The sequence below is a fragment of the Perca flavescens genome, chromosome 15, assembly GCF_004354835.1.
Source record: "Perca flavescens isolate YP-PL-M2 chromosome 15, PFLA_1.0, whole genome shotgun sequence".
Classification (NCBI taxonomy): Eukaryota; Metazoa; Chordata; class Actinopteri; order Perciformes; family Percidae; genus Perca; species Perca flavescens.
The window spans coordinates 26916309-26931140 of NC_041345.1; the positions used below are offsets into that span (position 1 = coordinate 26916309).

At 45.2% G+C, this 14832-nt stretch overlaps 2 protein-coding genes across 4 annotated transcripts in view; both read left to right on the forward strand.

Moving 5' to 3' along the window:
* ap2a1 (adaptor related protein complex 2 subunit alpha 1) overlaps positions 1-4318 on the forward strand; it is a 39215-nt gene extending 34897 nt beyond the window's left edge. For all 3 annotated transcript variants that reach the window (XM_028598884.1, XM_028598881.1, XM_028598883.1), the window contains 3 exons: positions 67-136; positions 2924-3058; positions 3509-4318. In XM_028598884.1, the coding sequence (XP_028454685.1) occupies positions 67-136; positions 2924-3058; positions 3509-3586 (283 nt within the window). In that variant the 3' untranslated portion in view covers positions 3587-4318. The remainder of the gene's footprint in view (positions 1-66; positions 137-2923; positions 3059-3508) is intronic.
* A 4223-nt stretch (positions 4319-8541) lies between these two features.
* On the forward strand, positions 8542-14234 carry si:ch211-195b15.8 (dual specificity protein phosphatase 8). The gene is made up of 5 exons (XM_028599887.1): positions 8542-9337; positions 9762-9856; positions 11133-11292; positions 11424-11547; positions 13368-14234. The coding sequence occupies exons 2-5, from the start codon at positions 9764-9766 to the stop codon at positions 14179-14181; spliced, it is 1191 nt and encodes a 396-aa protein (XP_028455688.1). The 5' UTR covers positions 8542-9337; positions 9762-9763; the 3' UTR covers positions 14182-14234.
* The last annotated feature ends 598 nt before the right edge of the window (positions 14235-14832 follow it).

Consider the following 14832-nt stretch of genomic DNA (forward strand, 5'->3'; position numbering starts at 1 on the left):
TGTGTTTGGTCAGGGCATCTTAGGTTCCCTGGTAAAGCTGAAATCTCCTGTGTGAACTCTCCTCAGGCCTGCACAAGAAGCACAAAAGATATTCAAGGCTAACCACAGCATGGACACTGAAGTACTAAAGGCTAAGGTATGTCCATATTTAACAGCTCATTCTTCTGTGTGCTTCTCCATCAGCCACATCTGACTCCATGAAAACAGGGTGGCCGCGGGTCCTTAAAAAGTCTTAAAAAGTCTTAAATCACTTTTCCTAAAAATAAGGCCTTAAAAAGTATTAAATAGTCTTAAATTCAGATTGGATAGGTCTTAAATATGTTTGTGTCATGTCACCGCGAAAATGCAGGCAATCTGTTCTGCCAGCCAGGTCGAATATTTTTTACGCAAGGTAACGTAACCCCATTTGTACATGACCTATCCCCTGACCAATCGGCTATCCTAACCTTAACCTTAACCGAGGTCAAATTCCTAACCCCTACCAATTGAGCTGCTTCGTGGGCGGGTCTTGGCGTGGCCATAGTCAGTGGGATGTGCAATTTCGCCGCATACAGGTAATACAGCAATGGTTGATAGCCACCTAGAAACATGGGGAAATGGAAGTTCAATTACAAATTGCTTGAATAAGGTCGGTACCTGGGAATGTTTATGAAGCAAACTGCTTATGCGTCGGAAGAATTTCAAACTTAGTAAACTACGTACTACGTAAAGGCTCGCCAGCAGCCCGTAATTGCTAGTTTCTGCTACACCATTTCTACCGCTAGCAACGATGTCAACGCTACAACGCTGGATGTTAGGATGGGAAATCCACAGCCAACAATGCCAATGTTTCCAGATTTGGGGCTTGTACAGTCATTTACCTGTGGTAAGGACAAGACCAGATACGTTACGCTAAATTTGGACTGGCGCCATATATCAAAAAATAACTCCTCACCTAAGTCCAAAAATGCGGTGCGTTTGTAATTATGTTTGACAAGACACTGAACCAGACAACCAAAAGCAAACAACTGGACTTGCATGTGCGTTACTGGTTAAATGACAAGTGGTGCTCATAAGTTTATGAACCCATGATAAGTTGACTAAAAAGAGGAATACAAAAATCATCTTTTGGAAATTGATCTTAATTCCTTGATTAAAACAGGAGGAAAAGTCCAACCTTTAAGGACACCAATTTTCTTTGTGAATAAATAATGTATCGTAAATAAATAAATGCCCTTCCTTAAAATACAGGTGGGCACAAGTCAGTCCACCCCTATGTTAAATTCCCATAGAGGCAGGCAGATTTTTATTTTTAAAGGCCAGTTATTTCATGCATCCAGGATGCAATGCATCCTGATAAAGTTCCCTTGGCCTTTGGAATTAAAATAGCCCCCCCATCCTCACATACCCTTCACCATGCCTAGAGATGGGGCACTTTCAATAAAATCATCTCTCAATGTAAATCAAACCAGCTATGAGGCTAACTGAAATAAAATCATGCCAATCTCTAGGTAGTGTGAAGGGTATGTGATGATGTGGGGCTATTTTTATGAGCAGCACTGTATACTATTTATACATATTGGCAGGTAAACAGCAGACTCTAATACCATTTGTTTTCAATTCATTCATTTTAATTTGTCTTAATTAACGTGTAGTGCTCTATCCATAGTTGTTATTCACTTGACAAATCAGTAAAGCTTAACTATATGATACACAACATACAAGAGGTTAGTTAATAAATATATTTATGGCACACTTACTTCGAAATGCTGAAGTAGATCCTGGGCAGTTGCATGGTCCATGAACTGCTCCATATAATCTTGACTGGACGTGGTCATTTAACCAATAACGCACATGCAAGTCCAGTTGTTTGCTTTTGGTTGTCTGGTTCAGTGTTTCGTTGAACATAATTACAAACGCACCGCATTCAAGTCTTAAATTTCATTTAGAAGTGGTCTTAAAAAGTCTTAAATTTAACTTGTTTTTACCTGTAGCCACCCTGGAAAAAGACTTTCCGGGGAACTGGCTGTGTTCTTGTGACTGTGCAGCAGAGATGCTCATAAGTCTCTGAGCTAGGGACAAAGTCAAGTCTCAAGTCTCTGAGCTAGGGTCCAAGTCAAGTCTCTGAGCTAGGGTCCAAGTCAAGTCTCTGAGCTAGGGTCCAAGTCAAGTCTCTGAGCTAGGGTCCAAGTCAAGTCTCTGAGCTAGGGTCCAAGTCAAGTCTCTGAGCTAGGGTCCAAGTCAAGTCTCTGAGCTAGAGCCCAAGTCAAGTCTCAAGTCTCTGAGCTATGGTCAGGGTTATATGAAATATTTAAGGTGCTTGTAGTGCTATGATCTCAATGATATAGCTAACAATTTGATGTGCAACAAAGTCCATATGGAACCACAAGGTTCTGAGAAAAGAAGAAAAAAAAAATGGTTATAGACTACTCAGGGTATTGGGAAAATCTTGCTAAAATGATTAACAATTACTGTAAATTATTTTTCATTTACAGAGCACAGCCATGCAATGTGCAATGCATCTGCAATGAATGACAGCTTAGGTTTAGGCAGCTTAGGAATGACAGCTGTAAGTCACTCCCCAGACTCAAACCCAGTGTAACGTTAACTAAATAAAACTGTAACGTTACAATAAACATCAACAGTAAACCTGAAAGCTGTTTGCAGCCACGGTTAATAATTAGCGTGGTGACGGCCAGAGTGCAATAATCAAAATGAAATATGTAAATCCATTGACAGACCTATAAATGATATAAACCACGTGGAGTATGCTTCCTTTTAATTAACAGTTGAGGCTCTCGTGTTGTGGTAAATATTTTAGTTTAATTGATTTTTTTTTTAAAGTGTATTAAAGTCCAAGCAATTGTCCCTAGTGTCCTATATTATGATCTTTTTCTGATCCGATGATGGTCTTCTTCATTCTGTCTGATATGTTGGTGTGTAGCTACTGGGACTAGGGACGGCCCTGCTGGACGACGTGGATCCCAACCCAGAGAACTACGTGTGTGCTGGAGTGATCCAGACCAAGGGCCAGCAGGTTGGCTGTCTGCTGAGACTGGAGCCCAACGCCCAGGCACAGGTAACACACACACACACACACACACACACACACACACACACACACACACACACACACACACACACACACACTGTTTGCAAGAGATCCCTGTCCCACTGCTCCGGAAATATTGGAGGGCATAAATCATTTCAAAGCCTCGTGCGGCACATGCTGTAGCTTTTCTTTGCCAAGTTTGCAAAGTTTCCAACTAATTATACTGTTCGTCATGTGCATGTACATGATGTAGATTAGAAGGCGAAATGTAGAATTCGGCTGTATAGCTTCGCTAATTTGAAGACAATTTTCCAAACGTATTACTGTCAGTTTGTTGGATATGAACAGAACCTACTATTTTTTCATATGCTCCAATTCTGAAACCAAGTTGTACTTGCAGACCAGTTCTGGTGCATTTACACAAACCTTAACTGTGTGTGTGTGTGTGTGTCTGTGTGTGTGCGTGTGTCTGTGCAGATGTACCGTCTGACTCTGCGCTGCAGCAAGGACTCCGTGTCCAAGCGTCTCTGCGAGCTGCTGGCCGAACAGTTCTAGAGTCCAGACCTCTACCGTGACCAGTACTCCCAGCATCCCCGGCGGCGAACGCTCCCTCCAGCCCTCCTGCCTCCTCCTACCCTCCAACAAAGAGTCTTTGGTTAAAAAAACAAACAAAAAAACAAGGTGTAACCTACATAAGGGAAAAAGCAGCCACTGCTAGCAGCAGCGGTAATACTATTGTTATTATTGTTGTCCCAAATTCTGATTCCAGTTCATCCTCTACTTGTTAATTAACATGATGCTACATTCTTGTTTTTGTTGGTGTTTACGTGTGGTGTGTGTGTGGTGTGTGTGTGTGTGTGTGTGTGTGTGTGTGTGTGTGTGTGTGTGTGTGTGTGTGTGTGTGTGTGTGTGTGTGTGTGTGTGTGTGTGTGTGTGTGTGATGGTTGTGCTGGGGTCCCATTCTGCTCCATCCTGACTGTACTGATGCTGTGTGTGTGAGAGAGAGAGCGAGAGATACTTCTTTTGAATTGGTAGAGCATTCCTCGAAGTCAAATGGGTGGAGCTGTCAATTGCACACATGAACTCATACACACGCACAGGCACACACAGCAGAAGGCCTCCATGATTTCTGGTGGGATCCTCTAAAGAAGTGAGACCCGATGGGGGCCCAGAACTTGTGGTCTCTGCCGCTTCTGCCCACTCATTTCCGTCAGGCATTCCCGGTGAAAATGCACTCGATGCGTTGGGGATCCTCTTTTTAGAGCCTCCAGCAATGAGCCACCTTACCTCCCGAAAGAGCTGCTCCCTCTCCTGAAGCCCTGTAATGAGTAGCCTTTCATTTTAAAGAACTACGTAGTACACTTCGTTTTGCGTTTATTGATGTGTATGTAAATATGTGCCGTGTGTTACTTTATCGCTTTATCCGAGACATTCCCATCACGCTTGTTTCCGACGCCGGTAATTAACCCAGCCACTCAAGCTCAAGGACGGCAACATAGCGGACGGCGTGTAGATGACGGGTCCAGGGATGAGACCGGCCGTGTCCAAACAGTCCACTTGCCCGGGAGGTGGTTCCAGCTGCTCGCCGTCGTGACGCTTAGGGACGCGCCTGTACGCCGTACCGCCGGCAGCGTCGTCCTTATCACTGTAGTCTTTTGTGTAAAACTGGCACATTCTCTTTTTTTTTTTTTTTTAAGGCTCTTCCGATAAAACTTATATATCTTACCATGGAGTATGTTTTTCAAATGTATCTTGTTCTCTACAACAAGCCACGCAAAGGTGCGGTTTATACTTTACTGAAAGCGTTTTCAAGCCGCGTGCTTTAGTTTTATAAGAGGGAAGACTTCAGTGACGAGGAGGAATAAATGCGCGTCTCCCAACCTCCGATGAAGAGGGACAGTGCACAGCTGCTGGGTCTGTGGGTGAGTCTCCCTGACCCACTCTATATCTGAGAGCCACGATGGCTCCAGAGAGCCCCTTTTTTTTTTTTTTTTTTTTATGGTTTGGGTTGCTCCATCACTGTCCATTATAGAGTCCAGTTGATTTTCTTTCTGAAGACGTGCACAGCCTTGGCTATGATCAAGAGTAGGACACAAATAGAGGCACTATAATCACCTAAAGCAATTTAACAACTTTATTAGCCAGTGATGCTCTGATCCAGAGCCAGCCTATACATTGAGCCAGTTCCTTCCCCAGGCTGTCCAGCCAAGCATTCATGGAATAGATCAATCGATCGATCAATCAATCAATCAGTCGACCACTACAGTCGGTCTTTAGAGACCACCGTTCTCTCAGTAACTTCATACCGTTTTAGAGTCACGCGTCCGCAGCTTTCCAACTCTTCCTGGGCTTCCTCTCGCTCACAAGCACCAACGTGGGAGAGGACAGGATGTACGACACCCAGATGTCCATAACAAAATACAGGGGACTGTGTGTGTGAGTGAGTGTGAGAGAGAGAGAGAGAGAGAATGTGGCTGTAAGCAGGTAAGAAAAGAAAAAGCCTAAAGACATTTCTAATACATGGTCACATCGTAGTCTGTGGCTGCACGGCAATCACAGGACATTGAACTTTGTAGTGGAAAATGTAGTCATTTTGTCATTCTGTGTACGTGGGTGTGTTTGTGTGTGTGTGCGCGTGCGCGTGCGTGTGTGCGTGCAGTATCCACTAGCTAATGCAGCCTCATGTATCGGTGTTAAGAACATGTCCAATACCTGTGTTTAGAATTAAGATTTACTCTGTAATGAAGAAATGTGAAAGTAAAACTATGCCATATATCTGATCCGACGCCTCCTGTCTTCCAGTGTCTTACTGTATGATGCCGTGATGCGTGATGATCGCCACTTCTTCCTCCTACAGCGCTCAAGACTTGAACAGGATTAAAGGAAAAAAAAAACAAGTTCGTAACTGGAAAATACAGTAACAATTCCAACTTACCAATTGCAACCAAACGCATACTTCACTATGTTACTTTAGTTCTTTCAAATCTTAAATTGCGGTTTCAAGATTTTTCAGGCAATAGGATTTCTGCACTTCCAGCGATGCTTTGCGAAGATTTCCGCATTCGCACGCGTCACCTGCAGGAAATGCAACTTCCAGTTCGGCAGGCTGATCTCGTGAAGCGGCGTGCGTGCGACACGCCAATTGGTACGCCGTTATGGCCGCGTTATGAAGACGCGCGATCGCTGTTCAGCGCGTTTGTCAACGTCGTTTGTCCTCCATTGACTTACGCTACTCGCGTGTGAATTGACGCCGTAGCGAGTAGCGTGAAAGGGCGAAAAATCCGCGTCGTGAGGTTGGTCGGGGTGGTGGTGGTGGTGGTGGTGGTGAAGAATCGCGTCGCGCGTGTGGCGTTTCCTTCGTTTTCGCGTTTTTTTTTTTCCTAAGCCCAACTCTGTTTTTTCTTTTCCCCGCCCCGTGTGTGACGTTAAAACCAACCGTAGCCTCGCGAGAACACGCCACTTGGCTTTAGGAAAGTGGCGTATGTACTGTATGTTTACGCAAAGTCACGATGTCACTTTGGCAGAACTGACATGACAAAACCAAGTCCCAGTGCAACGTTAGCAGCCTTCTCCCCTTGCCTATATAAAAAAAATCTTTTTACTCCACTTATCCTCGCCAAGGACGGTAAGATGCATCCAGGTTTCCTGTTCTTCCTCTCTTGCTGATTTAAACAGCGTGGTTATAATCCATTCGTTATTGCAGCGTTAAAGTCCATTCGCTGTCATGATGACATATCTAGCGTAATAAGGACTTTGGCTGTTTGCCCTTTGAACTAAAATCACTTTTATCTTATTACTATCTATGGCTGCTAATGCTACCATCGCCTGACCTGTGTTCTCTGTCTCTATATATATATATATATATATATATATATATATATATATATATATATATATATATATATATATATACATACATACATACATACACACACACACAGACAGACAGACAGACAGACAGACAGACAGACACAGAGGAACCGGAGGGTTGCTGGTTCAAGTCCCGTACGGACCAAGTACAGAGTGTGGACTGGTGGCTGCAGAGGGGCTGCCAGTGCACCTCCTGCCCACTGCCAAGGAGCCCTTGAGCAAGGCACCGGATCCCCCAACTACTCGGGGCGCCTGTCCATGGGCCCCCTCTCTCTGACATCTCTCCATTAGAGCATGCATGCTGTAGGTACTGTGTGTGTGTGTGTGTGTGTATTTCAGGCCTCAAATATAATAAATTATGAATTATTATGATCAGCCTGTCTGATCTCCACCATTACACAATACTTAATGGACGGAACTCCTGGTATCAAATATTCATCACTCTTGCATACCCATCACTGTTTTAAGCGGGATAAATCCCAGAACTTCCAGGGATTATATAAAAAGAAATTGTGTCAGTAGCCAATCAACATGTACTAGGTTCTCCTATCCGGTGTTTGGAACTATTGGTGGCTCCACCACAGGCATTATGGAACAACCGCGGGTTGTTGCGTTCTTTTGTCACACAATACTACGAGTCGGAGAAAAGATGGATTTTTGTAACATTTTTAGTAACATTTAGGATTCTATTCACCCAGTTATATAGTTTGATACATGAAAATTACGTTTTGATTAACGTTAACGTTAGGCTACTGCTCTGCTTTCTGCTCCAGACTCGGCTTAAAGCCATTGTTGTCATATAGCAACCGAGCATCTCTAGCCAATTTCAGCTGCACAAGCTACAAAATAACTAATCAGGTGGTATTTAACTCCTAATAAGACTGTAGCGACATGCCTATAGGTAGCAGTATACAGTGCTATTTGTACGACTTCTTCATTTGGTTACAACAAAGACAAAAGTGCTTAAAATTGTAGAAAACCACAATGTTTACTACGTGTGATGCACGACGTAGCCATCTTTGAAAGTGAGCTCGGGGTCCTCTGAGTTCAGACGACTTGACGAGTCGTATATATACGACCTCGGTGGCGCTCTTTTTGCAACTTCCGGTTCGTAACTCCGGAAAACAACTCGTAAATCGACTTCGGTGGACAAAAAGAACACACCATTACTTCCACATTCTCCCCCGATTACAACAGAAGTCTATATGGGGGGTGGCCTAACTGTCATTAAACGCCTCTGGGTATTTCTAAAAGCTGCGTACGTATGGCCCTGTTAGCGTAACTCGAGTCCTATTTCTGTCTCTGAGTCCCGACCAGCAGCACCAGATGACCAACGGTCCAGGTCTGTCCGAGGTTTTTGGTCAGTTTAAAAGGGAGTTTCTCCTTGCCGCTGTCGCACCAAAATGCTTGCTCTTTGGTGCTATTGTCGGCACCCCGTAAATGATATAGTGTGGTCTAGACCTACTCCATCTGTAGAGTGTCCTGAGATAACTCCTGTTAGGATTTGACACTGTAAATAATAATAGAACTAAATGAACTGCAAGTGTTGAGGAGCAGACAGGAAAGGGTAGAGAATACAACCAGATGAAATCTTTTACACTGTTTTTCCCTAGCTTTGAGTAAGACTAGGTGCGGGGGTTTTAGGCGCCCTTCGTCAAAAAATTATTTTGTTTTGCAATTTAAAAAAAAAAATTGCAATTTTACTTCTCTTTGTAGTAGTTTTGCATCTCATTTTCACATCATTTTGTAGCATTATTGTCACCATATCTGTGTCTGAAACGTTGGAAAAGCTAGAGCAGGTAATACATAAATAAATAACACTCAAAATGCTTAAAGACTAAACTTGTTAAAAAGAAGTCCAACTACAATCATTAGGTCTGAGAAAAGTCTTTTAGTTACATTCATTGGGCTTATAGGTGCTGGACCTCAACCTTTATAACGGCAGGGAAATCCACCTGTCTTACATCTGCACCGTGCAGAGAGAGAGGCCTGCACAGCTGCAGGTAGTCCACATCTGGATGAACTGCCTTCGATCATCTCCTGGCAGTTTGCACGCGAACGCTGCGTGCTGAGATGAGGCACAGAAGCTGACTTTATAGAGCGACGCTGCGCTCGTTGGCTGGACTGGCTGACAGCGCAGGAAGCGACTGCGCGTGCGCGAGGCTGCCAGCGCACTGATTGGCTGAAGGTGACATCATCCAGTCAAGCTCTATTGTGGGAACGATGAGCTCATCGTTTAGAAGCCACTTGGTGAGCGCAGAGTGAGGACGCAGAAGGCAGCAGAGGACAGCGGACTGTTGGACTGCACACCTGGGACAGACGCTGGGACTGGGACAGACATTGGGACAGACACTGGGACTGGGACAGACGCTGGGACTGCTCTGGGCTTCTGCTGCAACAACAGGACTGTCCGGCCATTTCCACAGGGACAAAACAGTGAGTAATAATAAATAAATAATAATAATTAATATCACCATTCTGCGTGACGAAAACATATCTCTAAATATAAAAGAAGTAGCATATTTTCACAACTGAGGGTTGTTTTTATTTTTTTTAGATAGAATCTGTTTGCTTACATCATAGGCTGTAGCCTATATTAAGAGCCTGAGATCAGGAAGTGTTGCAGGACAGTACGTCATCAGAACACACACACACATATATATATATATATATATATATATATATATATATATATATACATACATACACACACACACACACACACACACACACACACACACACACACACACACACACACACACACACACACACACACACACACACACACATTTTGGCCGTTGTCATCAAAGTTGCACGAACAATGCACAAAGCAGGCTGCTGTCCCCTGTTGTGCTGCAGGTATGGTCTGGTCCCGGCAGAGCGAGGCGGAGCGGCCCGCGCTCTCCGCCATCCTGCCGCGGCTCTACCTGGGAGCGGAGAGTGACGTCACGCAGGTAGGCTATAGGACCCCCGGGGCCGGGACTCGATCTCACACACATTCGTCTAAAAACTATCCATTCAACTATAGGCTTTGTCAAAATACTCAAAATGGCCCGCATGTTTTACTTAAGTAAAAAAAAAAAAAAAAAAAAAAAGCAGTGTTCATGTTATTATTGTGATGTTATGTTATTATATTTGACTGTGGTTGAGGCGGAGCTACTTTTAACCTGATATGCAGTTGGGAAGTTACATTTACATTTTAGTCACAGATGATATCTTCTGTATGAGAATCTGCAGCGGAAAGAGCGGAGTAACAAATAGAAAATAAGAATCACTTTTCAATAGGTCCATGACACTTAATCATACAAATATCCTAAAAAAACACACGTGTGCATGTGTCTGTGCATGCGTGTGCTTGTGTGTGTGTGTGTGTGTGTGTGTGTGTGTGTGTGTGTGTGTGTGTGTGTGTGTGTGTGCGCGCTTGTGTGTGTGTGTGTGTGTGTGTGTTGGCTTGTTTTACTATATTCGTGGGGTCCAAAAACCGAGGAATACAATATACTTGTGGGGCCAAAATGCTGGACCCCACCAGTTTAAAGGGCAGTTTGAGGGTTAAGACTTGGTTTTAGGGTTAGGGTTAGAATTAGGTTATGGTTAGGGTGAGGGTAAGGGTTAAGGTTAGGCATTTAGTTGTGATGGTTAAGGCTAGGGTAAGGGGCTAGGGAATGCATTATTTCAATGACGGGTCCCCACAAAGATAGTGAGACACACTATGTGTGTGTGTGTGTGTGTGTGTGTGTGTGTGTGTGTGTGTGTGTTGGCTTGTTTTACTATATTCGTGGGGTCCAAAAACCGGGGAATACAGTTTACTTGTGGGGTCTGCACAGCCTTGTGGGACCAAAAAGCTGGACCCACAAGTTTAAAGGGTTAAGACTTGATTTTAGGATTAGGGTTAGAATTAGGTTATGGTTAGGGTTAGTGAGACACACTGTGTGTGTGTGTGTGTGTGTGTGTGTGTGTGTGTGTGTGTGTGTGTGTGTGTGTGTACGCGCTAAGCATACCTTGTTGGCCAAATACTGTAGCTAGTCTTGTCATTCACATAGCAATCACACTGAACTGAATTTAGCCTCAACAACATGACTTTGAATACTTTATTCTAGACCAGTACATACATTTAAACAAATGGTATTGGCGTTTCCCGAGACTACTGCTTAGACTACTTCTGTTTTGATTATGTAGACTCATGTGTGTGTGTGTGTGTGTGTGTGTGTGTGTGTGTGTGTGTGTGTATAGGAGCGGCTGGCCTCTCTCGGGATCTCCTATGTGCTGAGCGTGAGCCGCTGCAGCCCCCAGCCCTCCTTCCTGCCCTGCTCCAGATATCTCCGCGTCCCCATTGACGACTCTCTGCGGGACGAGCTGCTGCCCTGGATCCCACAGGCTCTGCACTTCATCGGTCAGCACCCACCCACCCCCCTACCCACCCATCACAGCCCTCACACGTTTAACGTGCGCACACAAGTGTCCACATATTGATCGTATTGCCGTAAAGCAGCTGCTTGTCTCTCCCCTGTGCGCTGTGTTCAGACGCGGCCATGTCCTCCGGGGGCTCGGTGCTGGTTCACTGTGCAGCAGGAATCTCGCGCTCCCCGGCTCTGGCTGTCGCTTACATCATGTACAGCCTGGGAATGGACCTGGACCACGCCTACAGGTACGCCCATCACGGCACGTTTGTAGCGTGGGTTGTTAGTGTCTCCGGTTAGGACTACTTGTCTCCGGTAGGCTACTTTTTATATAAGCGCCCAACAATAAGTTGGCGACACTTTACTTGAAGGTATCTACATAAGAGTGACATGACACTGACATGAACCCTATTATGATTTTCTTTTCTTTTTTTTTTATATATGTTAAAAAAATTGCCTTGGCTGCCCTTTATAAGTTTTATTCTGCCTTATCTATATTTTAATAATTTGATTGTGTTTCTGTCTTTATTGCTAAATTAAACCTAACCCTTACTTGTCATGACAAAAAAAATGAATGACACTGTCTCACAGAAGAGTTATGTCATAAATGTTTATGAACTCTTATGTAGATACAGGTATTGTATTCAGAGGTTGTACCAGAATAGGTTTATGTGGTTTAATTTTCAAAAAACACCATATATTTGTTGTACTGCACATTGCTGCAGCTCCTCTTGTGTGTTGAGCTCTCTGTTTTAGCTACAGAGTGAGGCATCTCACTTCTGTACCATCTTCGTTGGGTGTCGCACATGCGCAGTAAGGACTACTAGCCAGTCAGGAGCAGAGCCACGCTAGCAGCTAGGCGAGCATTATAACATGTGTACCTTCAAGTAAAGTGTAACCAATAAGTTTAATATAGACATCTAAGTCAACTGAATGGTAGATAGCTATGTAGCTATCGTGGCTGTTCAGTGGAACAATTTGACGCACTGTCTCTGCAGCTGGACACTATCTCAGCAGCTGGACACTCTAGCCACTACAGGATTATAAACAAAAGTGCTATTTGGACTCCTACAGTAGCCATTTTTCAAAAAGAGAAGCCTGTCAGGCCCTGTTGCCTTGAAAGCTGGCTCTGAAAACGTCGTTAAGTCCCTCCTCTCTGAGGACGGCAGCTATATTCCGTTTGGATTCCCAGCATAGAACAAGTAGTACTACAACTGACTGACCCACAGTCACAGCAAATATCACAGTGTAGAACTAACAGTAGAACTAACACTAACACATGTATTGCGCCAGGACAGGGACTACTATGTTTTTGGCAGCGTCACCGAAAAACAAAACCTGAACTGAAAAAGGCATTCAAACACTTACTTAGTATATTGGCGCTGAAAAGGTTCCACTGAAAATGAAACACAGGCATCAGAGCAGCAGTAGGTAAGTCTTATAAAACTAACTTTCTGTCAACTTTCCAGTAGAACTACATGAAGCAGGTAATAAAAAAATAAAAAAAAATCCGGCTCCTCTGGCACCACCTACAGCCTGTAGTGCGATTTGCAAAAGCTCCACCGCTCCCTGTTCAGATGCACCAATCAGGGCCAGGGGAGGGGCTTAGGGGACTGAGAAGTTGTCAATGTTCAAATTATTATTATTTTTTTTTTTTTGAGATTCTTTTTCGGGCATTAGTAGGCCTTTATTTGGATAGGACAGCTTAGACTTGAAAGGGGAGAGAGACGGGGGAATTACCTGCAGCAAAGGGGCCGCAGGTCGGAGTCGAACCTGTGGCCGCAGCGTCGAGGAGTAAACCTCTATATATGGGCGACAGCTCTACCAGGTGAGCTAACCAGGGGCCCCATGTTCAAATTTTTGGACTAAGTCCTGAATCTTCCCAATCTTACCTACACCACCTTTAAAAGTTATTTTTTTTTTTTGCATTGCTGGATGATATAACAGCATGGTAGAGACCTGTGGGAAAGATCCCATCCCATCAATCCAGAGTGGGTTCGTGAGCTGTTGAAAACTTGTAGCCCCCCCCCCCCCACCTAACCCACATCCTGTCTGTCCCCCTTCTAAGGTTTGTGAAAGAGCGTCGGCCCTCCATTTCCCCAAACTTCAACTTTCTTGGTCAGCTGCAGCACTTCCAGGGCACTCTGTCCCAGAAGGCCTCGGGGGGCCGCCTCCGCATCCAGCAGCTGGACGACCGTCTGCCACCCATCCCCGACAGTGTCACCCGCTCTCCCATCAGCCGGAACGGGAGTTGTCGGGCTGACGGCGGCGGGGGCAGCGAGGCACACGCGGAGAACTGGTGTGACGCGGAGCAGAGGAGGCGGAGGCGCTCGGAGTCCGATGGAAGTGGGCGGCAGCCGGTTTCTCTGTCAGGGGAACTTCAGACTCTTCGTTTGACTCTTACTCAAATCCAGACACCGTGTGAGCTCCCGGCTCCGAGCCCCCGTGAGCCAGTCCCGCCGTTGGCGAAGCCCACACGACTACAACTCCCAGCAGGCTCCGCTTCTCTCTTAGAGAAACGCAAAAGCCTCACCCTGTCTTTGACCCCGTTGGGAACGGGCCCTCCCTCCCCGGCAAGCAGCGGCGGCGGCGGCAGCAGCCAGCGAGCAAGGAGCACCGACCCATCCCAGAGTGTCCACCGGAGGGAGACGGGACAAAAGGCTGAAGCAAAGACCCGGGGGGACAGCGTCCCCCGCGGGCAGGCCGAGGACGGCCGCAGGGAGCAGAGTCCCTACCACAGCCTGGGGAAGGAGCAGGGCCTGCTGTCGCCATTCAGCTTCACCCTCAACAAGCTGCTGGGCTGGGGGGAGAGGGTGCTGCTGGGGGGCCTGTTTGTTCACCCTGTTAGGATGGGACAGCCAGCACTGCCCAGCAGGTGCTGAGGAGGCCTGACGGGGGGTGTGCGTGTGCATGTGTGTGTGTGTGTGTGTGTGTGTGTGTGTGTGGGGGGAAGGGGGGGGGGGACCTGTATCTGTCTGTGCATGTTTTTGTCAAATTGAACCAACCAAACATACAGTATACATACAGGAGGTCTGAAAGAACTTTTGTCTTCTATTTATTGAATTATTTATTTATTGCATAAGAACTATACTTGACACTAGACCTCCACACAAATGCATCTTGTTTATTACGTGTTGACGCGGGTCAGCTTATCTTGACATGTGTAAGTTGTTCAGTTATTATGAAGGACTTTTGGCACTATGGCTTGAGATGTATTTACTGATGATTAAAGATGACATTTCACGCCCTGTCCCGTTGCCTTTGTGGTTTAGAGTGGCCCTTCTCAACACTGTTATCTGGACTTTAGGGTCTCCTGTTGGAAGTAAAAACATTGAAATGTGACTGTTCTCTCTGTTTAATCAGTAACCATATTATCTTTTTTTTTCTCTCTTATAAATACATAGTGCCTAAGAGGCCACATATTATTTTCTCTGACAGTTGCGTTTCTGTCAGAGAAAAGAGTGATAATTAAAGGCATTCCAAAAACTGGTTGTTTTAGTATTGTATAGGAGGGCAGAAGGTAGGCTGCTTAT

Excerpts from the sequence above, each read along its gene's own strand:
- si:ch211-195b15.8 (XM_028599887.1), top strand. The coding sequence starts at position 9,764 with ATGGTCTGGTCCCGGCAGAGCGAGGCGGAGCGGCCCGCGCTCTCCGCC. Across the intron at positions 9,857-11,132 it reads CGGAGAGTGACGTCACGCAG|GAGCGGCTGGCCTCTCTCGG; the intron begins GTAGGCTATAGG and ends GTGTGTGTATAG. Across the intron at positions 11,293-11,423 it reads ACAGGCTCTGCACTTCATCG|ACGCGGCCATGTCCTCCGGG; the intron begins GTCAGCACCCAC and ends CGCTGTGTTCAG.